The 27,582-nt window shown below is 41.2% G+C and overlaps 1 protein-coding gene across 3 annotated transcripts in view; it reads left to right on the top strand.

The window, feature by feature from the left end:
* Positions 1-253: 253 nt before the first annotated feature.
* Positions 254-27,582, top strand: part of LRRFIP2 (LRR binding FLII interacting protein 2) — a 55,432-nt gene continuing 28,103 nt past the window's right edge. Inside the window, exons 1-6 of one of the 3 annotated variants that reach the window (XM_071561556.1) lie at positions 254-498; positions 11,202-11,306; positions 19,930-20,016; positions 20,622-20,672; positions 24,581-24,634; positions 25,764-25,829. In XM_071561556.1, the coding sequence (XP_071417657.1) occupies positions 11,217-11,306; positions 19,930-20,016; positions 20,622-20,672; positions 24,581-24,634; positions 25,764-25,829 (348 nt within the window). In that variant the 5' untranslated portion in view covers positions 254-498; positions 11,202-11,216. The remainder of the gene's footprint in view (positions 499-11,201; positions 11,307-19,929; positions 20,017-20,621; positions 20,673-24,580; positions 24,635-25,763; positions 25,830-27,582) is intronic. The other 2 variants (XM_071561554.1, XM_071561555.1) reach the window with 2 other exon arrangements.

The following is a 27,582-nucleotide window of genomic DNA, read 5'->3' on the forward strand; positions in this document are numbered from 1 at the left end:
CCCGTGTATCCCGCCTGTCCCCCGTGCCGGGCGCGGGTACGCGCGGCTCCCGTTCCTCTCGCGCTGCCATTCCCAGGGGCAGGAAGGTCGCTCCATCAAAACAAACCCCAGCTAAACCCGAGAACGAAGCACAGCACACCTACCTCTCCGCCCCGCAGTTGTCTCCGCCCGGTTCTGGCCGCGGCGGGGAGCGCCCGGCGCCGGAGAGGAGGAGGCAGAAGCGCAGGGCGGGGAGCAGGAGGGCGGCCCGGAGCGGTGCGGCTGTTCCGCAACTACAGCTCCCGCAGCCCCTCGCGGGGAAGGGGCGGGCCGGGGCGAGGCGGCGGTGGGCGGGCGGTGTGTGCCGGCTCCGCGCTCCGCTCCCTGAGCGTGGGCAGCGAGGAAGGAAAGGAGCCCGAGGGGTTCCGGGCCCCACGCGGCCCTCGTACCCGCGGGAGCGGCGCAGGGGAGAGCGGAACGTGCCCGCCCCACGGAGGCGCCCGGCGGGCTGGCCCGCAGGTAAGGGCTCCGGGCCCGGGCAGGGAGCGGGCGAGGGCCGGGGAGACAGAGGAAGGGTGTCCCGGACACGGAAACCCGAGCGGCGAGGCGGGGCGGGATCGCGGTTCCTCGGTCTGCAGGAGCGGCCCAGCCGGGGCTGCCCGGCCGGGCGCGAAGCAGGAAGGGCGGCGGGGCCCGAGCCGGGGGAAGCCGCGCCCGGCCCAGGCCCTTCCTACGGGCCCTGCCGTGCGCCCCCCGTGCCGAGGAGAGGAGAAGGTGTGCGGGCAGCCCCGCTGGGTGTGCTGTGTGTGTTTCGGTGCCCGCTCCGCACTCCGAGCTCGGAGCACACGGCACCGCGCCCGCTTGGGCAGGGCGTGCCCCTCTGCAGCGAGCTGCGGGAGCGCCCGGGCAGGCTCGCCAATGCTCGGGCGTTCGAAGGGTTTTATTCACTTCGGAACACGTTTCTTTATTTTTAGAAGACCCTGTTGCTATAATTGTAAACAGGCGGTTGATGATAAGAGAGATGGGCACATTCGTGAGTTTGGAAGGAGCCCGAAAACAGCCCTGGACTGTAATCTGCTCCATGTGTTTTACGTGATTTCCAGTTTGAATCCCAACGTGACGCTTCGAAGGGTGGTGTTACGTATTTCACTGATAATAAATACATTTTGTAGATGAAGCACTACTGCGTTGAATTTGTATGATCTGCTTGGTGACTCATTCATTTTGGAGAGACTTACAGATATTTTTGGCTTGAAATGAGGAAGGTCTTGGATCAGTTTTATCCCTTTAAAGTATCAGTGTTATCATCCACTATCTGTGGAGATGTGTATGAGGAGGTTATTACAAATTTCCTGTAAGATTAAATCAATGTTTGTCTGTTTGTTAAACATTCATTATGGCTTGATTGTAAAGCAAGTTAATGAAATATGTTGGAGCCCAGTAACAGTTATCTTCTTAATATTCATCTACTTCCTTGGTTAATACAACCGCTTAGCAATGGTGTAAGAACAGATGAAAGGTGTGGTGGCAGTACAAAACCGTTTGACATACATGACATTCTTTTGCTATTGTTTCTGTCACTTCGGTGTGGCGATAGTTACCTTACTGTGAGGTCTGTTTTACCTGAAGTGAATTCTTGGCTGTTAATTGAGAACTTGTGAATAGAAGACAGTTGTGTGAAGTGTCACAGGTGTAAGTTTGTTGCCCTAAATATCAGGACTTCTTGTGAACTGACTCCAAAGGAGATTAGGGGTGTTTTTTCCTTTTTTCTTCAGAGTCTCATTGTCTTGTATCAAAAATAGCGTGGCCAGCAGGCCCAGGGCAATGATCCTTTCCCTGGACTCCGTGTTGGAGAGGCCACACCTTGAGTGTTGTGTTCAGTTCTGGACCCCTCAGTTCAGGAAAGATATTGAGGGGCTGGAGCAGGTTCAGAGAAGAACAACGAGGCTGGAGAAGAGACTGGAGCACAAGTGCTGTGGGGAGAGGCTGAGGGAGCTGGGGGTGTTTAGCCTGGAGAAGAGGAGGCTCAGAGGTGACCTGAGCACTGTCTGGAACTACCTGAAGGGAAGTTCTGGCCAGGCGGGGGTTGATCTCTTCTCCCAGGCACTCAGCAACAGGACAGGGGGGCACGGGCTCAAGCTCTGCCAGGGGAAATTGAAGTTGGAGATCAGAAAAAAGTTCTTTGCAGAGAGAGTGCTCAGGCATTGGAATGGGCTGCCCAGAGAGGGGGTGGATTCCCCATCCCTGGAGGTTTTTGAACTGAGATTGGCCGTGGCACTGAGTGCCATGATCTGGTAAAGGGACTGGAGTTGGACCAAGGGTTGGACTTGATGATCTCGGAGGTCTTTTCCAATCCAATAGATTCTATGATTCTGTGATTCTATGAAGATGACATAGTGATTTAACACATGTGAACTTTTAGAAAGTGCTGTTTAGGTTGGACTCCGTGTTGGGGGGATCTGTAGGACACGTTAAGGTCTAAGCTTTCACACAGAGCACAAGCCGTCATGTGCATATACCCACAAACCTAGATCCGTATCATACCTGCTGGGATACCTCTGGTATATAATGTCAGCAGAGGATTAGAAACAAGTAACAGATTTGATACTCAGTTGCTGTTTGCGTTTGCAAGATCCAATGTGAAGGTGTGGTGATCGTCCTGAGTACAGTCCAGTATTGTTGCAAAAATGATTAGAACTCTTTTCTGAGAAAGTAATCCAGTTTTATTATCTTAATATCTGGAAACTAGGCAACATGTAAATGTAGGTAGTGGACAGCTTGTGATTATGCATTACATGTCCTTCAAAAATGTGATGTCAATAAATAAAGTTTATGTAAATAGTGCTGTCAGGTTGTGAAGATGATAAAGTTCACGTTTACTTGAGTTAGGCTTGTACAGTTAGACCTGCTTCTAGGGAACAGGTGAAGGGGTGCCTACCAAAGCACCAGGTGGGAAACAAGTGTTTCTAACCCTACCAAGTCTGCTACCACAGCAGAGAATCAGTCAGCAGGAGTGACCTCAACTGATACAGAGTTTTCTGCAGCTGCTGTTTCATCTAAGGGGTACCCAGCACAATCTCTTCCCCTTAGTTCAGTAGCTTCTCTTTGTTGTACTGTAGCTGTAGCACTAGTAAAAAAGAGGGTAGGAGTGTATTAAATTGGTAATGGAAAAATATTTTAAATAGGAAAAATATTTTAAATAGTTGCAGCTTGTTGCAGAATGTGGGTTGTTGCCATGGGACTTTCTGTTTGTTTCATTAAAAAAAAATAGAGCCTCAATATAGTAGCAGTGTTTTGGTTTTTAATGAGCAATGAATCATTCTTTTGCAAAATCACAGAAAGGATACTCATTTGGAAAGAGTTGACAGTGTAAAAATGGTGGTTATTTCATTTTAGAATAAACACTTCTGGAAGATGCTTGTGGTTTATTTTTATTATGTATTTTCATCATTTTTTTCGCAGTGCTGATTGTAATTTCCTTTTGAATTTTCAGTCTATTCCTGTATCTTTAGCATTTATGGTAGCACTGATTCTAGAAAAGTCCAGCTGTGTTACACTGTTTCTCTGAAACCTAAATATTGTTTACATTGTGCCCTGAGAGATCCTTTGGTGAGTGAGCATTGTAAGAGCTTTGCAGCCGCTTCATGTCACCGATGACAATATCCTGTATGTCATGTTTTATTTTGTGCTGTGATGGAATCTCCAAGCACAGCTGTTGGGAATTGCCTGGTGAGCAACTCATACTTCATGGAATAAGTGCCTCTGCTTGAAGTTGCATCACTGTGCAATGTTGTCTTGGAATTCTGGTAGTTTGGAAAGACTGAGGAAGGTCACCAAAGATAGTTTGGTGGGTCTGGAGGTGTCTCACAGTTCCACAGGCTGCAGGACACCTTGGTACATGAGGGAGCTGGGGGTGTTTAGCCTGGAAAAGAGGAGGCTCAAGGTGACCTCAGCACTGTCTGGAACTACCTGAAGGGAAGTTCTAGCCAGGTGGGGGTTGGTCCCTTCTGCCAGGCACTCAGCAATAGGACAAGGGGGCACGGGCTCAAGCTCTGCCAGGGGAAATTTGAGTTGAAGATCAGAATAAAAATTCTTTGCAGAGAGAGTAATCAGGCATTGGAATGGGCTACCCAGAGAGGTGGTGGATTCCCCATCCTTGGAGGTTTTTAAGGTGAGCTTGGCCGTGGCACTGAGTGCCATGATCTGGTAAAGGGACTGGAGTTGGACCAAGGGTTGGACTTGATGATCTCGGAGGTCTTTTCCAACCCAATCCATTCTATGATTCTGTGTCCTGTCTTGCATTGCTTTAAGTTTGCCAACACTACCCAGGCACTGGTACATTTTATGTATTCACCAGGCAGACTCTTGCAGCCTGATAATAGCTTTTTGGTTGTCTTAACTGGTGACTTTTCTGTTCATCTGTAGCTTCATAACACCAACAAGCAGGGATTTCAACTTCCTCTAATTACTTCAGTAATTCTATTACTAAACACCATGAACTCATAAGAAATTGTATTTCTCAGATTTTAAAACAGCAAGTGAACTGCAAATATACTGCATTAAAAGAGTGGATTTTGCAGTTGTCTAAAGTAATTTTTTTCTGGAAAAGCTGATATGAGCTTGTCCTCTCGGAGCAGAAACTGTGTGCCAACAGTTTCTGAAGTGGGCCATGATTAGAGAGAACAGTTTCTTTAAAATGGAAACACTATTCATCAGCTGGACTAACTTTGCCTCCAACATAACTGCAAGCACTGTAATCTTTTGGCAGATTGTAATTATATGCTTTTCTCAGTCTTTGCCTTTTCCCTTTAGTATTAGGCTCTTTTACTCACAGTAGCTGCACTTTTTTTTGCAATATTTTGGTTTCAGTTAATATTATTCTGAACAAGGTGGTTCTGAGTGAAAATTCTAAATAGGTCCGTAAATCTATTGCCATAAACCCCAGTCTATTTTTCTCTCACTCCATTCACATGCGTTTGGTGGGTCATGGTCACCCTGTGATTGTGCCGCCCTTTTACTTTCTCAGGTGGACCCATGAGCAGATACAGTAATTGCAAAGAGAGTACCCTTGTATAGGGTCTTTCTTCTGAGAAAGACTCGTGTTCATCTTACATAATTTTAACTCTTGTAAAGTAACATATTTTTATTTTATGTCCCTTTGCTTTGTCTCCTTTAGCCTCCTTTGACAAAGCACTGAAAATCAAACAAACAAGACTGAGATTTCCAATATGATTCTTTATGCTCCTTCTTGAATATGAACGCAAATTCTGCTGGTTTGCGGTGCTAATACTTGTGGCTTTTTGTAGCTTTGTGTTGCTGGAGTTGCAGTTTTATGAGACTGTTCTTTAAAATTACTGGTTTGGGTTTTCCACTGTTATTCTGAGCATGTTAATTTTTAGAAATTAGCTTTAATTGTGAGTGTGGTAGCTTCCTTACCTTCACTCATCAGCAGTATTCATTTTTTGAAGTAAAGAGCAAGTGTTCAGTTAACTTACAAAGTATATTAAGATTCTTTAATTTCAACTCTGTCATTGCACTCCTGCTTTTTAGTTCTTTCTTTTTAGTTAGGTGCTTGACAAAGCTTTAACTCTTTTCAGTATATTGCACAAATATTTTTTTCAGTATGTTTAATATTTGTGGAACTGACAAAAATCAAAATCTGTTACTACTGTTTGTGATTTATCAGCAACCTGTGGTTGGTTTACATGAGGAATGTTTGTTTGTTTGTTTTTCCCTCATGCTTCTTACATTTATTCTTCTTATTTTTTAATGTTATTTCTATCATTACTTGTCAAAATAACCTTCAATCAGATTCTGATTCTAGAGCAGGGCTGTTCTTTCCTGTTGGTGAATATAGAGAGATTGTGTCTACACAGGTGAATTTTAATTGTCTTGTAGTCTTGCTTGTAAGAGACAAGGAGAGTTTTGGTCTGTTATTTATAGCCTGTTCACACTGTACTATCTGGATGTCTTGTATGTGTGCAATGCCAAGTATGCTGGAATACACCCAGGCATCGAGAACAGGTGGTGCCACTGAAGGTGCTGAGTGACAGGCCCTTAAATTGTAGTATAGCTTTTTTTTTAGTGTAGGATGGGGCTTAATTTTTCTAGGAAGCAAGAAATAAACAAAGAGAACCTTTACTCAGAAGGTAATAGGAAGAAGAGTAAACAGTGAAGACTTCAGGAAAAGTTAAAATTTAATATATGCCTGAAGTGAAGACTAATGAGAAGGAATTTGAGGGATTTCCTCACAGATATTCTGGCTTGTTTGGAGGCTTCAGACACTTCAGTGTTTTGGAATGAAATAAAACAGGATGTCACTTCATCAGTTGTGTAATACAGTGTGTAACCCTGCCTATGGTAAGAATTAAGCAAGTAATAGATGTGACTCAGAAGTTCTGAACTGTAAATGCAGCAGATATTTTAATGTTCCTTCCTTTTATATTGACTTACCAGAATGATAAAAGATAATAGCAAACTGTTCTTTGTCTGGTTGTATTTTGGGGTTCTCTTTAGCTAATCTTGGTGAAAATTCTAGTGTTACAGCATATATTAAATTCTTTATCACATGCAGCAAAATTATGTTTCTTGTAATTAGAAAGTTATGGAAGTGAAGCACCTCAGAAATATTTCTACACACATGTGAAGAATTGGTATCTGATATTTTCCTGAGAAGTAACATTGTGGTACACATAGTATGAATGATCCTCTTGCTCTTCAGTGGTACCAGTTTTGGGCCAATACCTTGTCAGACAATTTTTCTTATTCGACTTACACACACAAGAATTCCCATCTTCACATTTGTTGTTATCCAGACCATTTTGCCAGGGATGGGCCCTACAGGTTGCTCAGTGTTTTGTGTGTTCCCAGGGTTCTTAAGAGTAGCCTTTCTTTTTGCCTTTATCAGCCTTGGCTAGTTTTGACTTCAGCTGAGCTTTGGCTTTCCTGATTCCTTTCTTAATTCCTCCTTGTAGACAAAGGCAACATCTCTGTGTCCCTTCTGGGTAGTCTGTCCCTGTTCTGTCCTGTGTTTGGGCTCAGACAGGAATTCTGTGCCCAGGAAGTGTGGCAGATGGCTGACAGGGATGCCACACTTTCCTTCCTCCTCAGTGACTGTCACAATTAATCCACAGCCAGACTGAGATGAAGTGTGTTTTGCTCATTTAAAGCCTCAGCATCTCATCTTTATGAATTTACTACTCTATGTCTATAAATTAGTACTTACTGTTAATCTGAACGTAGCTGTACTAAAAGTAGTTTTAGAGCTCACTGCATTCCCCAAGTCTGCCAGCTAAGAACATTTCACTGAATTATCAAACCAAAGTTGGTTGTCTATTAGAACTGGCATGTTGTTTAAAGGATGTGAACTAATGCAGTTCAAGACTATGATACGTGCAGTTACTCTGCCGTTTTTACTTAGGTGGTAAATATTTAAGAACTATGGCCCCTAATGTACAAACTAAAATAATTTCATTTCATGCTTAGTGACTTTTAGTAGATAGAATCATAGAATGGATTGGGTTGGAAAAGACCTCCGAGATCATCAAGTCCAACCCTTGGTCCAGCTCCAGTCCCTTTATCAGATCATAACACTCAGTGCCATGGCCAATCTCAGTTTAAAGACCTCCAGGGATGGGGAATCCACCCCTTCTCTGGGCAGCCCATTCCAATGCCTGATTACTCTCTCTGGAAATAATTTTTTTCTGATCTCCAACTTCAATTTCCCCTGGTAGAGCTTGAGCCCGTGCCCCCTTGTCCTGTTGCTGACTGCCTGGTTTGAGTTCTGTTCCTACATGAACTGATCTGTTTTAATATCAATTTCATGAGTTTTCTTTTGGCTAATGTATAACCTTGTCCTCTGTAGTAGGGGGATTGTTATTTTGTGTTCATGCAACTTGTAGTTTGGTCCCCATCTGCTTTTAATATCAGAAGTCAGCCAGTAAAAATTACTGGAAAAAGATATAGACTTTTTGAGATATTTATTCTCAACGTGGACTACAGTCTATAGCTCTGAGCTTAAACCTTTGCCACAGACAAGCACAAACTGCTTCTGCATGTTTTTATCTAGATTGACCTGAGTACAAAACATAAGTTTGTTCGCTTGTTCTTAAGGCTAAAAATGCAAACTCTTATCAAATGGATTAATAGTGGCAATACTAGTCCCAGGCCTCATCCCAGAGTCTCCCTGGTTTTGAGCTCTGCTGTCCTATTTCTAAGACCCCTCCTGATGTCTGATAAGAACGAGGCTGGAATCTTGTATTTCTTCCTGGAAGTGTGCTGGTATCGAACACCAGCATTAAAGCCAAAACAAACAGCAATAACAAAATCGTGTTGTGGAGGAGTAACAAATAAGTGGAACCATGAGCCATGGGCAGGTGTTAAAACCCCTCCCTAGCAGGTGAGTCCTGTATATTGGTCTGAATGTCTGCATTTTATCCAAACACTTTGCACTGCAAAATGAATGAGCAGCCTGTAAAAGAATGGATGGAATCCAGGGGTGTACAGACATCCACTCTCTCCCATCAGGAGTGAGTTCATTACTGGACAACAGAACTGTATCATCGGTGGCCCATTAAGATACTGTCGTTTTATTCCCCTATGATTTATCTGCAAACACTGCAAGCTGTCCCTTAAGGTTTTTATAGAAATTTGGTTTGCACTTGCAGTATTTATCTCAAAATTGCATCAGGAAATTAATAGGATTATTGTATAATTGTATCTGGCCTCTGCAGATACTGGCTCTTAAGAAGGGGTCATGCAGTTTCACAGAATCACAGAATAGGTAAGGTTGGAAGGGACTACAGAGGATCATCTGGTCCAACCTGCCAGCCAGAGCAGGATCATCCCAGAGCACATTGCTCAGCATTATGTGCAGACAATTCCTGAGTATCTCCAGCCAGGGAGACTCTGCAACGTCTCTGGTCAGTCTGTTCCAGTGCTCTGTCACCTGTGCAGTAAAGTTCTTCTTCATGCTCAGGTGGAACTTCCTGAGCATCAGTTTCTGCCCTTTGCCTCTTGTCCTATTGCCTGGCACCCCTGAGAAGAGCCTGGTCTGTCCTCTGGACACTCTCCCTTCAGATACTTACAGACATTTTTGAGGTCCCCTCTGAACAGGCCAAGTTCTCTCAGCCTTTCATTGTACGAGAGAAGTTCCAGACATCTAAGCAGCTTTGTAGCCCTCTGTTGGACCCTCTCCAGGAGCTCCATGTACTGAGGAGCCCAGAACTGGACAGAGCACTCCAGGTGAGGCCTCCCCAGGGCACAGCAGAGGGGCAGGATCACCTCCCTTGACCTGCTGGCAATGCTGTTCCTGGTGCAGCCCAGGATACCCTTGGCCTTGGCCACAAGGGCACACTGCTGGATCACAGACAGCTTGTTGTCCCCCAGGGCCTTCTCTGCAGAGCTGCTTCCCAGCAGGTCACCCCCAGCCCATCCTGGTGCCTGGGATTGTTCTCCCCAGGGGCAGGACCTGCATTAGCCTGTGTTGAACTTCAGACAGTTCTTCTCTGCCCATCTCTCCCACCTGGAGAGGTTCCTCTGAAGGGCTGCCCAGCCCTTTGGGGTATCTGACACTCCTCCCAGCTCTGTGTCCTCAGTGAACTTGCTGAGGAATCCTCTGCCCCTTCATTTGACATTGATGAACAGTTAAGCAATAGTGGGCTCAGTACAGAACCATGGGGGTCACCACTGGTGACAGGCCTCCAACTACACCCTGTGCCCCTGATTATGACCCTCTGGAATCTGCTGTTTTGTCAGTTCTCAAACCACCTCACTGTCCACTCACCCAGTCCACACTCCCTGAGTTTGCCTGTGAGGGTACTGTGAGAGACAAGTGTCAAAAGCCTTGCTAAAGTCACTGCAGACAATACCCACTGCTCTCTCCTCATCCACCCAGGTGGTTGTCTCACTGTAGAAGGCAGTTTCTAATCTTTGCTGTCTTTTCTCTCAGCAGCAAATACTCTATTTGCTTCATCTGCACACATGAAGAATACTAAAATACCTGTAAAAGTTGAAGTATAATAAAAATCTTCTTCCCTGCAAGGAAAAGAGAGGACGAGCAGCATAAGGTTAAGGGGGAGAGAGAAAAAAGGCATAGAAGCTAAAATACATTATAAAAAAAAAAGTGCTGTGATGCTACTTGGTATCTTTGAGTGCCTGAAAGTACCCCGATAATTTTGACTTAGTGATTGCTGCATAAAAATAATACAGTAAAAACTCTGCTTGTACAAAAATACCCATCACATTATTAATTTTTTCCACCTTCCCCTTTGAATCAACTGTAATCAGTTACTGAATCTTTGCTGGTCAGACACAGTATGAAAGATAATCCTTGTACCAGTTCAGTTTCAAAAGGATAGCAAATAGTAGTTCCCTTCTAGACCTTTTCTATTTGCAGGGAGAAATTTTTCTTTTAAATAACATATTTTCTCAAGCCCTTTGGGGGGTACTTCATTTGTTTATATCAAATAGCTGGACTACTACCAAATTCTGCTCTGACATTGGGAAGGACCTGGATGTCTGGAAGCAGGATTTCTTCAGAGTATTTGAAAAAAAACTAATAGATTTTTTGGTTTTGGGGTTTTTTTTGAATGTGTAACATTTTTCTGTTTGTGGCTGTATGTGCTATGCTTTGTTTTATTGGTGACTTTTATTGCTTGCAATTTATAAGAGGTTTCTGGAAGAAAACTGAGGGTGTTTTTTGTGTTCTGGGTATATCGTGTTTCTCTTTCATTTCCCAAATTGTGATACTTGTTAGTGCCTGGTTTTTTGCTTAAAATGTCTTTATTTCTGCTTTGGTAAAACTTCAGAAGACAGCAGTTCTCCTTCAGTTGCAACTGAATGAGAACACTTGTATTAAAATGTAAATAAACCCCATCTACCTGCTTGGATGCTTTAAAAAGTTTGTCTGCTGAATCTGTCTTTGCTGTTTTGGAGAGAACGGTAATGATCATGTACATTTATTTCTTGAACCCTTTGTTGTTTACAGGGATTTTTTCCACATCCATGAATTAAAAGGGTATTTCTTTGTAGGAGTTACCCAAAGTGACAGGCTACAGAGGTGTCCTTATTGAACGAGGAGAGTTGACAGCTGAGATAAAGTTTTACCAATATGTGCCAATGGCATGTAGGTTTCTTGAGTATTTTGGAATGTAGATTGTTTGTTTTTAATTCCAGGTCTGAATGAAAACTGAGCTTTGTCCTGCCTGTGTTTTCAAATATAGGTCTGGATAGTAAAAATGGGAACTCCTGGGTCAGGACGGAAGAGAACTCCAGTGAAGGACAGATTTTCTGCAGAGGATGAAGCTCTGAGTAACATCGCCAGAGAGGTTTGCTAATTTCAAAGTGTCTTAATTTCAGAAATGGGGATGAAGCAATCTCATTATCCAGAAGAGGTTATTTTTTTAAGTTGTGCATTAAAAAGCGTAGTTAGACAAAAGTATGGCAATGTATTTTCCATCAAAAAATCACATTTACTGAAATGTCATCATGGTGAGGTAGTAATTCTATGATTATGTAACTTTACAGTGTCACACCTAAGCTTAGCAGATACTTCTACATGCTTAAAGATAAATGAAAAATCCAGTTGCTATCTCAAGTGTAAAACTAAAAAAAATTACACATTTATCCTATGGCAGTGTGTAATATTTCTGAGATAGTAAATATAGTGTGTTAGTGTTGAATGAGTAACAGTCCTTATTAAAATATACTTTTAATAGATTCTATTTCAAGTGTGAAAAGTCACATTTCTTTCAAAATAAGCCTAATACACTATACCAAGAATTTCACCACCTGAAAAATAGAGGGCTGGAGGTAACCAATGAAAAGTGCAATTAACAAGTTGATACAAAGGAATTTTTCCCCTCAGATATAGGAAGAAGGCAGCTGGAATTTAGTCTTACAGAGGTCTGTTTGGACTAGAGTTGTTCTGGGAGGAAATGCTGTGACTTGGGAACAAAAGCCTTAGTGCTGTTTGTATACAAGTGGATACAGAGCCTTTGAGTTACATTGTCTACAAAGCTGAACATAAATGGTTGTAAAATGCAGGTTCAACTTGGCTTTGCAGTGTAAACTGTTGTATGTTCTGTGTGTATGTAAGGCAAAACAGGTAAGTGGGAGATCTTTGAAAAGAGTTTCTTTAGGCATTTTCCAATGTATCCATCATAAACTATAGGCAAAAGGTAGGCTTTGTCAGGAATAAAATAATTCAGTTGGTAACTTTTAAGAAAGTGATGTTTCTGTCACTTCAAGTGGAAGTCTCTCTGTGGGGGACTCGGGATCGTGTGTGGTCTCTCAACAAATTCCATCTCTCTATTTTTGGGGAAAACAGTTAATGAAAAAAAAGGAATATGGCCTTTAATTTCTTTGAGTATTTGCGTGGTTCCAGTACAGTAAAACCAACATGCCATTTAGCCTAAAATATGAGGTCTCAATAGCAAGATGTAATAAATATTATCTTACTTAAAATTACTGTTGGGCTATGTTCTCTTCCATCACTATACCCATCAATTAAAATTTGAGCATGAATATAAATTAAACAAAAATCAAGGGGTTTTCCCCTCAGTCCTAAGCAAAATGAATACTGGGACTCACAGCTATAAGTGTTAGCTCACAAAAATATGACTGTCTGTTCCAGGAATTAAATGTATATTGTCTTTTCTCCTCTTCTGTCAAAAATGAACTGGAAAAGGAGCTTGCTGAAAAGCTTATAAAACTTAGTATTTTGATGTTAAAACTGAAGAGAAATAAAAATTTTATGCTGATCATGTCATTTAAGGGGTAGGTATTTCATATTATCATTAATTGTTTCATGTCTAGTAATAATTCATAAAACCTAGTTAAATTAAATTGTTCTAAATGTTCCTTCTGATTTTTTCATTAAAATTCTTTTTCTCTTTTTAGTATTCTGGCATTTTTTGTATTTCGAGGATCACCTTTCATGGCTTGTTAAGGAGAAAAAAATTGAACATATTTCAGAATAAAATGGTTTCCTACTGTTATGTACATATTTTCAAAGCTGTGTATGTCACCGTTTCTTCTTTTTTATTGCCATATCCAGGTTTCACTTTAGCAGTCTTAATTCAAAATTACTATGCAGTTTAGAAGTCCTATGTCATTGTGAGTATTGTGTTAACACAGCATGTACTGCTGCTAATCCCTGGGTCAGTGCAGGGGAAGCTGCTCATCAGATCCCTTGTCAAACTGCAGCTGTTGTCATTGAACTGGTAGCTGTAATTCACAGTGTTGGCCTCCTTATTAAAAAAAACCATATTCTAAAGGAAAAGGGTGCATTTTTTAATTCTCCAACAGGCTTTTCTGCTGTTACGTTGTAAGTTCTGTCTTTAAATAACATCTGATTTTACTGTGCCATACAATGTCTTACCATTTGAGGCTGGGAAAAGTTTTCAGTCACTGTGCTGACATATGGCAGGCCAGTTCTCAGTGCATGAATATAAAGTAGACACACTTTGTTTTGAGGCCACTATCTCAGCAGCATAACTTGCTTATCTTTTTATTGTCAAAGGGTGTTTTGTTCCTCAGCTTCCTCTTCTGAAATTACCTTAGTACAGTAGAACTGAGTCCTGTAATCCACATGGTTTCTGTGGAAAGTGTTCCAAGTATCAAGAGGTAGTAAACAGAATATACTGAAACAAAAGGCTGCACTCAGGATGATCTGCATGACAAAACTGCATAGAAATGGGGTCCAGAGAAGAGCAATGAGGCTGGAGAAGGGACTGGAGCACAAGTGCTGTGGGGAGAGGCTGAGGGAGCTGGGGTGTTTAGCCTGGAGAAGAGGAGGCTCAGAGGTGACCTCAGCACTGTCTAGAACTCCCTGAAGGGAAGTTGTAGCCAGGTGGCGATTGGTCTCTTCTCCCAGGCACTGAGCAATAGGACAAGGGGGCACGGACTCAAGCTCTGCCAGGGGAAATTTAAGTTGGAGATCAGAAAAAAATTATTTCCAGAGAGAGTAATCAGGCATTGGAATGGCCTGCCCAGAGAGGGGGTGGATTCCCTATCCCTGGAGGTTTTTGAACTGAGATTGGCCCTAGCACTGAGTGCCATGATCTGGTAAAGGGACTGGAGTTGGACCAAGGGTTGGACTTGATCTCATAGGTTTTTTCCAAACCAATCCATTCTATGATTCTGTGACAAATGCTCTGGCATTCACAGCAGTCCCAGAGTGGTGCTGGCAATTACCACAATTTGTGGTGGTAGCAAAGAACTCTAATGCAGCCTATGACGTTTCAGGGTGGTTTTTCACCAAAAGTTCAGATTTCAGAGTGTGCTCGTCTTGATCTTTGTCACCACTTTTAATTTGACAAAATTGCACTTTCTTTGATCTATGGTATGATTAAAAAAAAAAAAGGAATCTTCTGTTTGGTACCAGTAAACATTGCTTTCTAGGGAATGTTGTTTAAAGAATTCTTTGGTATTGATCCACTAAATTAATTTCCATATAGTCATTTTACTGCACTGGTTGAATCTGATGTGTGATTTTATATGAAAAATATTTATTGGAAGACAAGCACTATCATAGGATCTGAGGGGCTTGATCAAACTACTTCCTCTTTGTAATTTCTTTCATTTTTTCCATCTTTTCTCTGCATCAGAAAACTTCTCTGTTGGCTGTCTCTTCCCCTTTACTTGTACTTACTTCTGTTATGTAGAGAGCTGTTTCACAACTTCTCCTTGCTGAGGGAGTTTGCAGTGTCTCTGTGCTAGACACAAATATGCTAAAACATCAACTGGAATGAATTGCTGCCTTACCCCAAGAACTTTTGAGTTACCAAACTTCTTTCTTTGGGACCTACTTCTTACACTGTAGTGTGTTACTCTTCCTGGCATTGAATTCCCCTTCTCACTAAAACTGGGAAAGAGTAAAGGTGATGTTCATATACAGGGACAGGGATCTCTCTGTGCATCCTTTTCGGGTAGCAATGCCCTCTCCCTGTTACCCAGTGTCTGAAGGAAGTTTAGTTGCAGTTGGTCAGTTTGTCAGTCTTACCTTGGTACAACAGACTTGACCAGGTTTGTTTCAGAAAGCTGTGGGAACAGGTGTAGATGTGTTGTCCATGTGTTCCCTGCAAGGAAAAGAAACAGAACTCTGAGTGTAAATGCTTACAATTGCATTAAAGTGGAGTAATGGCAAGTGTATTATAGCAAGGTTAATTTGAAGTCAGCTTCTCTCTTATGATAAAAAAGGCCTGTCTCCCGAAAATATAGAGTTCCTTTATACTGTCTTCTGGTTCTTTCTCTAGCTCTTGTTATGGATTCTGAGACTGTTAGCATTCTCAGATTGACAAAGTATAAAGCCACCTAGTGAAGAGACAGTTTCTTACGTCTTTTGGAAAATTCTACTCTCCCAAAGTACAGATAAGGATTGTCTAGTGTAACATCAGGCTCCTGGCAACATTATGTTGTTATTTGTTAAATAAAAAGGATTCCTACATAACTAGATAAATGAAAGTTGAGGTTTGTGTTCACCATCTACATTGTATATAGTTGATATGATCTCAAGATCTGTTTTCTCTTTGGATTTGTTGTGGGGACTCTGCTTATTGTTTTGTGGACAGAATATCTTCAGCTGAGTTGTGCATCACTGTTTCACTTGCCTTTGTGTCTGGCAGACAAGCTGTGTTCATTATAAATATTTAGCAGTAGCTTATCATCACCAGGCATCTCTTTTGATTATCTGAGGCTTCTCTCTCCAAGCCCAGCCTTAGATGCAAGAACAAAGGTTTCAGTCACATCTGTGTTCTTGCACTGGCTGTGGTTCAAGCTCAGGTATGATGAATACAATGAGAAGAGTCTCACTCTTGTCATCTCACTGTCCTCAACCTGATAAGCAACAGTGTGACGGCACAACCAAGATTTACCAATTATAGCCTTTTTTCCCCTGTGCTTCCATCAGCAACCCTTCAGTTCTTGAGTGCTGAGTAACTAGAGCTTGTGGATGACAATTCCAACACCATTCACTTGATTTCCACCTTGTAGAACCTTATCTCTGGTTTTGGTTTGTTTGGGTTTTCTTTTCAGGAACTGTTCTCATGATATTTTCACTGTACAGCAGGAGCCTGGAAGCTCTTAAGAGGTGTTTTCTCATGGGAGAGAATGATTCATTTGGATTTAAAATGTACTCTGTAATTGCTCAAACTTGGAATAGAGTGCAGTTGTTCTTACTTTGGTAAAGATGTCGTGTAACTGAATTGCCATGGTAGAAAAAGCTAGGAGTTCAGTATTTTTAAATGTTTGAAGGCTATATCAAAAATTTATGAAACAATTAGCAACATAGTCTTTGTCTTATTGAATCTGTTTCAAGTTCAATACACTTTTTTTCTCTGATAAAGCTTCAGAAAACAAGCAAACCCCATAGAATCCCACCCTCACAGATATTGTCTTCTTAGATGCTGATGATTTTTTAATTTGTTTGAATAAGTAATATTAAGTATTAATTTAAAGTTGTGTTTGTGCTTTTGGTTTTAATAGTGTTTAAGGATATTTTATAGGTTATAAGATATTCTAGAGTTTTGCTAATCTATATATGAATCTGTATAATAAATGGCAAAAGAATAAGAGACATCAGAAATAAAGACTCTTAAACCTTTAAGTCATGTTAAACCTTAAGATTTTGTTGTTTATATTTGCTTTGTAGGCAGCTGGAGTAGGGATATCAGAAATAAGTGGAAAAGAGGTATTTGTGAGGAGGTGTAAGAAATACTTTTGGCACAGAAGTGATGGCTTTGGGTCTCTGAGCCAGTAAGGAGATGAGGGTAAAAAGCATGGAAAGTGAGAACACACGAGGAATGAGCAGCAGAAGAGAGGTATTGCAGAATGTCTTGGGTTGGAAGGGACCTTAGGGATGATCCATTTCCACCCTCCCTGCCCTGAGCACAGATTCCCTCTTGTCCACTTCGTAAGAAATGATGAAATAAACTTCAGCTTACCGTGCATAGTAATATATTAAGAAATAAATGGTGAACGTTTGTAAAACGCTCACCCTGCTGCTTGTCGTGAGCTGGCACGGTGTCTTGGTGCCGTGCCACGCACGCCGGGGCAGAGACGGGGGATCGGGAGCCCCGGGGCAGGGACAGGGAGACAGGGATCCACGGGGCAGGGGTGGGGACAGGGAGCCCCACGATAGGGACGGGGACAGGGATGGGGACCCCCGGGAAAGGGAGTTCAGGGACAGGGGGCCCCGGGGCAGGGACGGGAGACAGGGATCCCCGGGACAGGGACAGGGAGCCCCGGGACAGGGAAAGTGACAGGGAGCCCCGGGACAGGGAGCCCTGAGACAGGGACGGTGACAGAGACAGGGAGCCCCCGACATGAACAGGGACGGGGACAGGGAACCCCAGGACAAGGAGCCCCGGGGCAGGGATAAGGACAGTCGGTCCCTTCGCCGCCGCCCTCTGGTGGAGGAAGGCAAACACTCCCCAATCGGCCTCCTGTGCTGGAAACTGCAGGGCTGTGCACACGCCTTGGCAGGGACAGGAACAGGAACATTTTTAAGAAGTTCTATAAAATTAAATGTTTTGGTTGTTAGGAGTTCTGAATTTTTGGCTGCTGCTATTTCTCCTAAGTTTTTAATTAACATTTGAAAGACAACTGAAATTTTTGATGGTAAACCTGTCTTCAGTAATTTACTATTTTTAAACTTTAACAGAAAACTTTCATCAATTTATCAGTCTTCCTCAAACATGAAGAAATTGAGCTTGTGCTTTCCTCAAACATTAGCTTTATGGCAAAATTTATTTCCTTGTGTAATTATCTGATTAAGTTTGGGGTCTGAAAGACAACGTTTCTTTTTTTTCGTGAAAGCTTGATAGAAAGTGAAGAAAATACATAGTTGTATCTGCCAATAACCAGGTTTCACAAGCAGTGCAGAAGTAAGCCATTGGCCACTGGAAAGGGGAAGGTCATGCTACTGTTTGTCCTGCTTGTACCTTTTGCTGGATCTGGTGTTCACAAGATCCTTTTCCAAGCCAACTCGTTTGACTAACACAGCAGAAAACTCAGGCAACTACTTTTTATTGCTGCTGTTAACTTATTGCTATGGTAGTTAGTTAAATTGTCTTACAGCAGGTTCTGGGAGCTGGAGTTGTGTCTAGGGAGGATGTTGGGAATATAAGGGCTTGAATGGAAAGGAAGAGAAGGCCTTTTCTGGTGATAGTGTTGAAAGTAGTTCTTAAGGAATGGTAATGTCACATTTCTTTCCTGCATTTTGTCAAATAATCACTTGGATTTTGATTGCTATTTGAAGTACTCTAAGTGATGTTTTCTTTTTGAAATAATTCCAAATGATAGCAGAGCCTTTAAATATGGTACGAGTAGTAGTGGCTTAGTATCTTTGTTTTGGTCCTGTCTTGGTTTTAATGTCTCTCTGTGGCCAAAGATGCTTCAGTTGCCTGTTCAAATGCCATGCATAGGCAAAGTAATTTTAAAGTCCACAAGACATTGGTTTTCAAGTTGTAGTGGTAGTATTTCTGCACTCAGGGTCCTGAGGGAGCTGGCTGATGTTGTTGCCAAGCCACTCTCATTACATTTGAAAAGTCATGTTGGTCAAGAAAAGTCACCAGTGACTGGAAAAAGGGAAACTTTGCTCCTATTTTTAAAAAGGGTAAAAAAAAGGCCCAGGGAACTACAGACTGATCAGTACAGACTCACCTCTATTCCTGGGAAGTTTGTGGAGCAGATCCTCATGGAAGCAGTGTTGAGGCACATGCAAAACAAGGAAATTATATGATACATCCTATGTGGCTTCACCAAGGGTAAACCATGACTGATCAATCCAGTGCCCTTCTCTGATGGAGCAGTGGCAGCAGTTTGCAAAGGAAGATGACAGATGTCAACTATGTAGAATTCTGTAAGGCCATTGACAAGATCCCTTATGACATCCTTATCCCCAAATTGAAGAGATGTGGAATTGATGGATGGGCTATTCAGTGGATAAGGAATTGGCTGGATGGACCCACCAGAGAGTTGTGTTCAATGACTCTGTGTCCAGGTGGAGGCTGGTGATGAGTGGTGTCCCTCAGAGCTCTGTCTTGGTTCCAGGGCTTTTTAATTTATCAGTGACGTGGACAGGGGGATTGAATTCACCCTCAGCAGGTTTGCAGGTGACACAAAGCTGAGTGGTGCATTTGGCACAAGAGATGAAGAGATGCCATCCACGGGTACCCAGGCAAACTTGAGAAGTGGGCCTATAGGAACTTCATGAAGTTCTGTAAGTCCAAGTGCAAAGTTCTGCACCTGGACTGGGGCAATACCAGACATGAGTCGAGACTGGGAGAACAACTCAGTGATGGCCACAAAGATGCTCAGAGGACCAGAACACCTCTCCTGTGAAGATGGGCAGAGAGAGTTGTGGTTGTTCAGCCTGGAGAAGAGATGGCACTGCAGAGACCTCATTGTGGCCTTCCATTACCTGAAGGTGGTTTATAAAAGAGGGGAGTGACTTTTTGCATAGGTAGATGGTGATAGGACATAGGGGAATGTATGGTTTTAAACAGCAAGAGAATAAGTTTAGATTAGATGTTAGGAAGACATCTTACTGTGAGGATGATGAGACACTGGAACAGGTTGCCCAGAGAAGTTGTGTATGTCCTAGTCCTGTTTGAGGCCAGATTGGATGGGGCTCTGAGCAACCTGGTCTAGTGGGTGGCACCTGGTCTGGGGGTTGGAACTAAATGGTCTTTAGAGTCCCTTCCAACCCCAGCTATTCTATGATTCTCTTATCAATATGTAATTCTTTTGACTAACAATGATACCAGTAAAGAATTGGGTACATATTCTTTCTGAAATTTCATTCTGAGAACTCTGGATTCTTCACTATCTCTGTATTGTGATATTAGAATCTTAATGTGTACTTGTGAAGAGATTGTTAAATTAAATACTCAAACAATTATTCTAGAAACATGTTTTTAACTATTTTTATTTTCAATCTGCTTGTAGGCAGAAGCCAGACTTGCAGCCAAACGAGCAGCTCGAGCAGAAGCAAGAGATATACGTATGAGGGAGCTGGAGCGGCAGCAAAAAGAGGTAGTGTAACTCATCAGGAATTCTTGCAAACCTTTACTAAAATTCTTAATGTATTTTATTTCTCTATTTGCATAAAATTTTTTCTTTTAGTGTAATTCAGCTGCATGCTGTCATTTTCAGCATTAGGATTGGATTATACTGAAAGTATTCACAATAAATATCATACTGTTGTTTGTTGCTCCACACATTTCTCCTAAAAAAAAGTTTGCATTTCTTCAGAACAAAACTTTAAAAACTAGGTTTTCAGCAGTCTGGTTCTTTTGTGGTTATTGCATTTAGTTCAGGTTTTAACATTTCATGCAAAAAATTTATTATTTTTTATGATTACATGGAAATTATTGGAATGCTGATATTTGTTTGGTTTTGGTTTTTTTCTATGATAATAACAAGTGCAATTTGCAAAACATTTTTTGTCTTATTTTTATATGGTTCTTGTTAGGCCACAGTTGCAGGTTTTCAACTGCTGTGGGTATCTGGTATTACAGTGAAGATTATATGACAATTAACCTAGGTTGTTCTGAATTTTCAGTTTAGGAATCCAGTCTTGTGTGGTGACCAATTTATATTGTAAATGGTTTGTTTGTTTTTCTTTTTACATTCTGTAGTTTTCTCAGCATTCATATGATAGAAAATGGGCTCATATCCAGAAATGGATGGTAGGCTAAAATCACCTGTTGTGCATGTGTTTGCCATTCAGAGAACTAACAAAGGATTTGGAGGAAGTAATTAACTAATGGTTTGCCGTGTGTCATTTCAAAGCAAGTACTTATAAACTATATATTGATGTGGATATGCAGGGCACTTTATGGCAGCAAAAGACAAACTATGGAATGAGATGTTTTTCTTAAAATGAAATGTTCTGTGTTTCCACCATGCGCTGGCTTAATATCATTAATCTTTTTTAAATGAAATGAGATTAGTTTCAATTAGGTAAACATCTTAAAATAATAATTTTTGTATTTCAGTTACCTTCTTGGCTTTGGATTTTTGCCTTTTTTGTTTCTTAGGGGGTCTTGTTTTTTTTTTCCCTCTTTTGAGTAACATGGAAAATGCTAGTGCCTTTACAGATGATTAAATCACTTTTATGACTTAAAAATTTATCACAGAAGATTAAAAAACCCCTTGCTTGGAGTTAATAATGAAGAAATATTTGTCTGCTTATTCAGATTCAATATACTGACAGAGAAGGAGTAAAGACAGTTGAGTTCCAATCTGAGAAAGCTGCTTCTCAATATATTCTAATTTATCTCAGAATCAGAATATGCTGAGTTGGAAGGGACCCACACGGTCATCAAGTCCACCTCCTGCACAGGACACTCCAAGAATCACACCCTGTGCCTGAGAGCATTGTCCAAATGCTTCTTGAGCTCTGCCAGACTTGGTGCTGTGCCCACTGCCTGGGGAGCCTGTTCAGTGCCCAGCCATGCTCTGGGTGAAAAGACTCTTCTTGATACCTGACCTAAACCTCCTCTGACTCAACCATTCCCTTGGGTCTTGTCACTGGTCACCAGAGAGCAGAGATCAGTGCCTGCCCCTCCTTTGCCCCTCTTGAAGATGGTGAAGACTGAGATGAGGTCTGTCCTCAATCTCCTCCAGCTGAGCACACCAAGTGCCCTCAGTGTCCTAACATGGTGCCCCTCCAGGCCCTTCCCCATCTTCACTGCCCTCCTTTGGACACTCTGCAATGGCTTAATCTCTCCCTTCCATTGTGTCCCCCCAAACTGCCCCCCCATTGCAGGTGAGGCCGCCCCAGTGCAGAGCAGAGCGGGACAATCCCCTCCCTGGCCCGGCCGGCCATGCTGGGCCTGATGTCCCCCAGGACAGGGATGTCCCTCCTGGCTCCAGGGCACTGCTGACTTGTGGCCACCTGGCCATGACCAGGACCCACAGGGCCCTTTCTGCAGGGCTGCTCTCCAGCCTCCTGTTCCCCCAGTCTGTCTGTACACACAACCAGATTTGCCCCACCCCAGGGGCAGAATCCATCACTTTGTCTTGTTAAATCACTCTTAATTTGTTGAGGTCTCCCTGCACGACCTCTCTGCCCTTGAGAGACTCAGCAGCTCCTCCCAGTTTAGCGTTGCCATCAAACTTACTTAGTGTACCTTCGAGTCCTGTGTCAAGGTTGTTAATGAAGGTGTCGAAGAGCACAGGGCCAAGGATGGAGCCCTGCGGAACCCACCAGTGACAGGTCACCAGTCTGATGTCACCCCAGTCGCTCCAGGGATTTGTGCCTGACCTGTGAGCCGACAGCTCACCCATCGTATAACACAGTTAACACAGTTATCCAGCTGTGGGGTGGACAGTTTGTTCAGAGGGACACTGTGAGAGACAGTATCCAAAGCTTTACTGAAACCCAAAAAGAATACATCTGTTGTCTTTCCTCGATCAACTCTGTGGGTTACCTTGTCGTGGAAGGAAATCAGACTCAATGAGCAGGATTTCCCCTCAGGAAACTGTTGGTTGTGACTGGTGACTGAGTTGTCCTCCAAGTGTTTTTCAATACCTGTCAAAATAATCTTTTCCATGATTTTACCAGACACTGAAGTGAGACTGACATTATTGCAGTGTTTCTTCAGGGAGTTCCTATCACAAACTTCACGTGCTTATTTTCTTAAAAATGTATATGGAGTTAATGAGGTTTTTTTCCTGTTTTTTAAGAAAGTGATCACAGTGTGAATGTTTTGAATCACCAAGATTTAAGTAACACATGATATTAGCCATAATTTCAGATAGTAAAACTACAATATTAATTAATTGGCACTCCTGTTGAGAAATCCTAGAACTCTCATTAGAATTTTATTTGCAAAAGTTGTGCTGATTTCGTATTTACTCTTTGCCAGCTGACATTTGTGTCTCATATGACTGACATTAGTTCTCATGTTACTCACAAAGAACAACACAGATTTCTGTTATTTCTTGGCAGAATGCACATTTGATGGGTTTTTTATTGCTTGAGAACAAGAGTTTCCAAAGTGTGGAATACAGATTGCATTAGTGACCAATCTCCTGTCAAAATTGATGCCACTCAGCTGAATGCCACCTTCTTTTTGCACTCCTAAGAGACACATCTGCAATAGGAGATTTCTGAACAGATGTGCACTCCATTCATGCACTGGGAGACCTAAGCCTCTGTATTGGATAAGGTGCATAATTCAAACTTAAATAGTTAGAAATAGTTAGAAATCAAGCTTGATAGATACCAGCATCAGGTCTCTGTTTGCAATAGGTACTGTAGGACTTTATCCTTTGAACTGAATATGCTGAATCCTTAACACTGGCTTTTGGTTTCCTGACTGAATGTCAGGGAGAGCCTTGTTACCCAAGAACTAAAAGGAATCCATTTAGACCAGGGACACAAAGTATATTTACAAGTGCAATGATCTGAATCTATTGTGTTGAGAAGTTAAATAGCATAAATATTAATCTTCAAAACAGACAGTATAGAGAGGAAGACCGAAATGTCATTATGAAATGAACCTTCCCTTTCCCCTGCGAAATTTTCTTGCAGAATTTTAACAAGGCCTATTGAATAGTCATAAAATAAATAAAGTCATACTAAATAGTCATAAAATAAATAAACTAATGCTAAACTAGTTAATGTGTCCAGTGGTAATGTGGAAGGTAACCATGTGACCATAAGCAGTATGAAAGCCAGCTATAGTCTTTAGATACCCATCTGTGATCTGGAGGCGAAGCTTTTAACTCTAAAAATAACTGGCTTACAGTCTTTAGAATAGTTTGACATGCTGAAAACTTTAGGAAGTAATTTAAGGAAGGATTTCTGGTTTTAGAGCCCTGTTATAGCCTTCAAATGGGATAGTTTTAAAATTAAGGTTATTCTTAATATGTTTACATACTGTAACAACTTAAGGTGCTTATGGCATGCGAAACATTTTAATGTTTTAATTTTAAATTAGTTGTGGTTTTGTCCTCCTTCTCACATACGCCTTTGTGTGAGCCAAAATGAACGTTCTCTCATCTTTCAACAGAACAAAAGATATTAAGGTGCCTTAGCTATTTATCCTCCCTCAGATTTTTCTAACTTGGGGTTGTTCTTTTCCCTGCCACTGTAGAGCTGAACTAGTTGTAGAACTTATAACTGATTGGTTTGCTGAAGCTTTGTTCCTATAATAGAGAAGAAAATATAAAATATGTATGAGGAAACTGAGAATAATCATCTCTACTAGGGCTAAAATAACTTTGTAAAATATTCACAATCTGAATGTAGTAATTATACAGTACATTTCTTACTAATGTAGTTTTGTAAAGCTTTTTTTCTGCATTAGTATACTAATCCTAAGAAAGACTGACTACTGAACACTAATTATTAATTATATTAACCTGCCTTATTTACTTCTCCTAATGTAGTGTGTTGGCATTACTACTCAAATCAGGTGCAATAAGTTCTTCTGACTTGAATGAGTTCACTTGTCACCATGGATTATTCAAAATGACACATGGTATTAAAAGTACTAATGGCACGTTGCTCACTTTTGCTTCCTCGTGCTGTGTCAGGTTCTTTATTTCTTCCCTCTGAAATAACTCTGCATTTTTTCTTTCTCAGGAAGATTCAGAAAGGGCCAGGTATTCTCATCAGTCCAGTCGACATTCATATTTGGTTTGTGTTCAAACTGTATAATTTTTTATCATGGCCTTTAAAAATCAAACAAACAAAAAAAAGTTTGGGTTTGGGTTTCATTTTCTTATGAAGAGGATGAAGCTTTAAGTCTTCCAAATACTGGCAGTTTTAATCACTATTTTAAGTCACATATAATGTTGAAGTTCGTCTGGTATTTTATTTCCTTCAATATTAACAGGATAGTTTATTTTTATATGTTTCAGTGTTTCAATCCTTTCTTGCACTTTGAGTATTACTGTGTTTCTGTAATATTTGTAGAAGAAAAGGCAGTAGTACCTTAAGATACAAATTGAAGAAGACTTTGGTATGATGCACGGTTTTACTTCTTTTAGAGGGTGGGAATATATAATTTGTTAATGGCAAAACCTTACCTGAATGGTGCAGGACATCCCAAAGACTGCTAACAAGTATTTGTTGTACAGCATTTTCTATCTCATGTTGAGGTCATACACAGTGCTAAAGAATTGGTTTATTGAGGTTATATAAACATTTTCCTGGTCTTAGTAGATCTGCCTGGAAATCAGCTTGGCATTGATCTAGATTAACAGGCCAGGAAAGGGACAAATTACTAAAATAAAAGGGTTGATTTTGGGTTTTTTGGAAGGTGAAATGAGTTGTTTCTCTGTGTGACTTTAGAAAATAATTATTATTACTTAGTAAGAGGTCTCAGCAAATAAATGGTAGTCTTTGATTGATTGAATTCTGTGTAGTATCTTTCATGTCCTGGTGTTAAATGTTTCTGCAATTTGTCAGTATTTTTACCAAACAAATAATTTAAATCAGGTACTGTTGACTACTTTGAATAGTAAATGATTTATAGAAAAAATATGTAAAATATGCTACATGCTACACTTAGAAATTTGTGAGCTAGTAGAGGTTTGCTCAGAACTGCTCTTGTCTTGTTTGACATACCAAATATGCCAAGAGGGAGATTAAGTAATTCATCAGTGTCTAAACAAGAAGGTTTGAGTAACTGAGCTCATTTGGGGGCAGTGTGTTTGGTTACCTAGAGTTTCTTTGACTGCCTTGGGTTTTTTGTCTCCTTTAGTAAAGATTGTTTTTTGATTTATTTTATATATTGATATATTCTTATAATTTCATTCTCAAGAGTTCTTTGGATGTCAGTGCATCTCACAGGAGCAGAGCAAGTACCTTCAAAAGGAGAGATCTGGTGGTGTGCAAGCTGGAATGAGCATGCTTTTTATTTATAATGTGTGGTGTTCACATTAGAATGTTTCTGTGTCTGCTTAGCAAAGCAGCAGTTTGGTAAAGCATGCATATGGAAAATGAGATTAATGGCACTTCTGCAACCATTGTTGTAGTCAGGCACTGTGATAACGAATTCGAGGGCTCAAAGAAAGTGCTAAGTGAGTTTGTCTTCAGGACAGAACACTTACAGGTATGAAGAGAATTAATCTCTTCAGTCTCTCTCTCATAATGTCCCCAAAAGAGAAGTAAAATAAAGTGACAGAGGCTGTGCATCAACCTTGATGGGTACAAAGATGTTGCTAAAAGTTATTACAGAAAAGATTTTTCTCTCTTATATTGTGATTTTAATACTACAGTCGAGGCTGAAATGCAGAAATTTAACTTTTTCAGTAATGAGTATTCCTGTATATTTTGTGGTATTCATTCCTAGTTTAGGCAGGAACAGCTGTTAAGCTGTTGATAGTTCTAAAAGGTATAAGTGTCAGGATGATAATGATTATCTGAGTGATCTGTCTTCAAGGTTGCTTATTAATAGCTAATAATTAAAGACAAAAACCGTTTATAAAAAATAAGTAGGTTAAAACTGGTACAGTGTCCTAAGGATCCTGTATGGTAATACTTTTAGCAACACAGGAAGGTACCATAGTCTCTAAATTATATTTATATTAAAGTTTTATTTAATATATTGTTAATATTGAATATATTTGAACTATTGAGATAATATGAAAACAGTAGGAAATAATACTAACTAAATCTGGCCTATAATAACTTATAAACACATATACAATATAAACCCATGGAATTTTTGGTGTTAATTTGTGTCATAGTTTCTACCATTGTGTTTTAATAAGACTTAGGATGATACTAAAGTTGCATTTTGTCTTATGCATGACCTACAGTTAAAATAGCTGTGAACATTGAATTAACTGGGAAAAAAACCAAGCTTGCTTTAAAAATTTAGAATTTTTATGTCAAAAAGAATGTATAAACTCCACAAATTTTACTGTTATTGAGTAACAAGAACCATGGGACACAGGCTAAGCTGCTGTTACAAAGCCGTTTGCGTTAGTATCGATAAGAGTTGCCAAATCTGACAGACCACCATTCCCTTTACACGGAGGTGGCCCTTTCAATGCACTGCTCCTTCTTTTCCACACACTTGCTCCTTCTGAAAACACCTTTATCCCTCCCTTTTCCCACCTTTGCTTCCTCCCCAATCCCAAGATGCTGTTTTCCCTGCAGCCTGTAATGCCTTCCATGCCCTGTGCCCTGTAGGCAGTGCCCTCCCTCCCCTGTGCAGTGCCCTGGGCAGTCCCTGTGTCCCCATGGCTGGCACAGCCTGACATGGACACTGATGGTGCTCTGGGCAGTCCCTGCATCCTCATGGCTGGCACAGCCTGGCAGGGACACTGATGGTGCTTTGTGGTGCCCTGGGCAATCCCTGCATCCCCATGGCTGGCACAACCTGGCAGGGGCACTGATGGTGCTCTGTGTGTCCAGATGAGCCTTTGGGCACATCAACTTACAAATGCTGTCTCCGTTTAATACAATCTACCACGTGAGACTTTGCTTACTTATTTAAAACTCTGTTACCAAAATCACATGAAATGTTTCACATAACCTACTGCTATCCAAAATTGTCTCACTTTTCATCAGTTGGGATGCTGTTGGGGAAGAAATTCGTTTTTATTAAGTGTTCCAGCCTCAGAATACACGTT

Source organism: Pithys albifrons, chromosome 7 (genome assembly GCF_047495875.1).
Source record: "Pithys albifrons albifrons isolate INPA30051 chromosome 7, PitAlb_v1, whole genome shotgun sequence".
In the NCBI taxonomy this organism is placed as follows: Eukaryota; Metazoa; Chordata; class Aves; order Passeriformes; family Thamnophilidae; genus Pithys; species Pithys albifrons.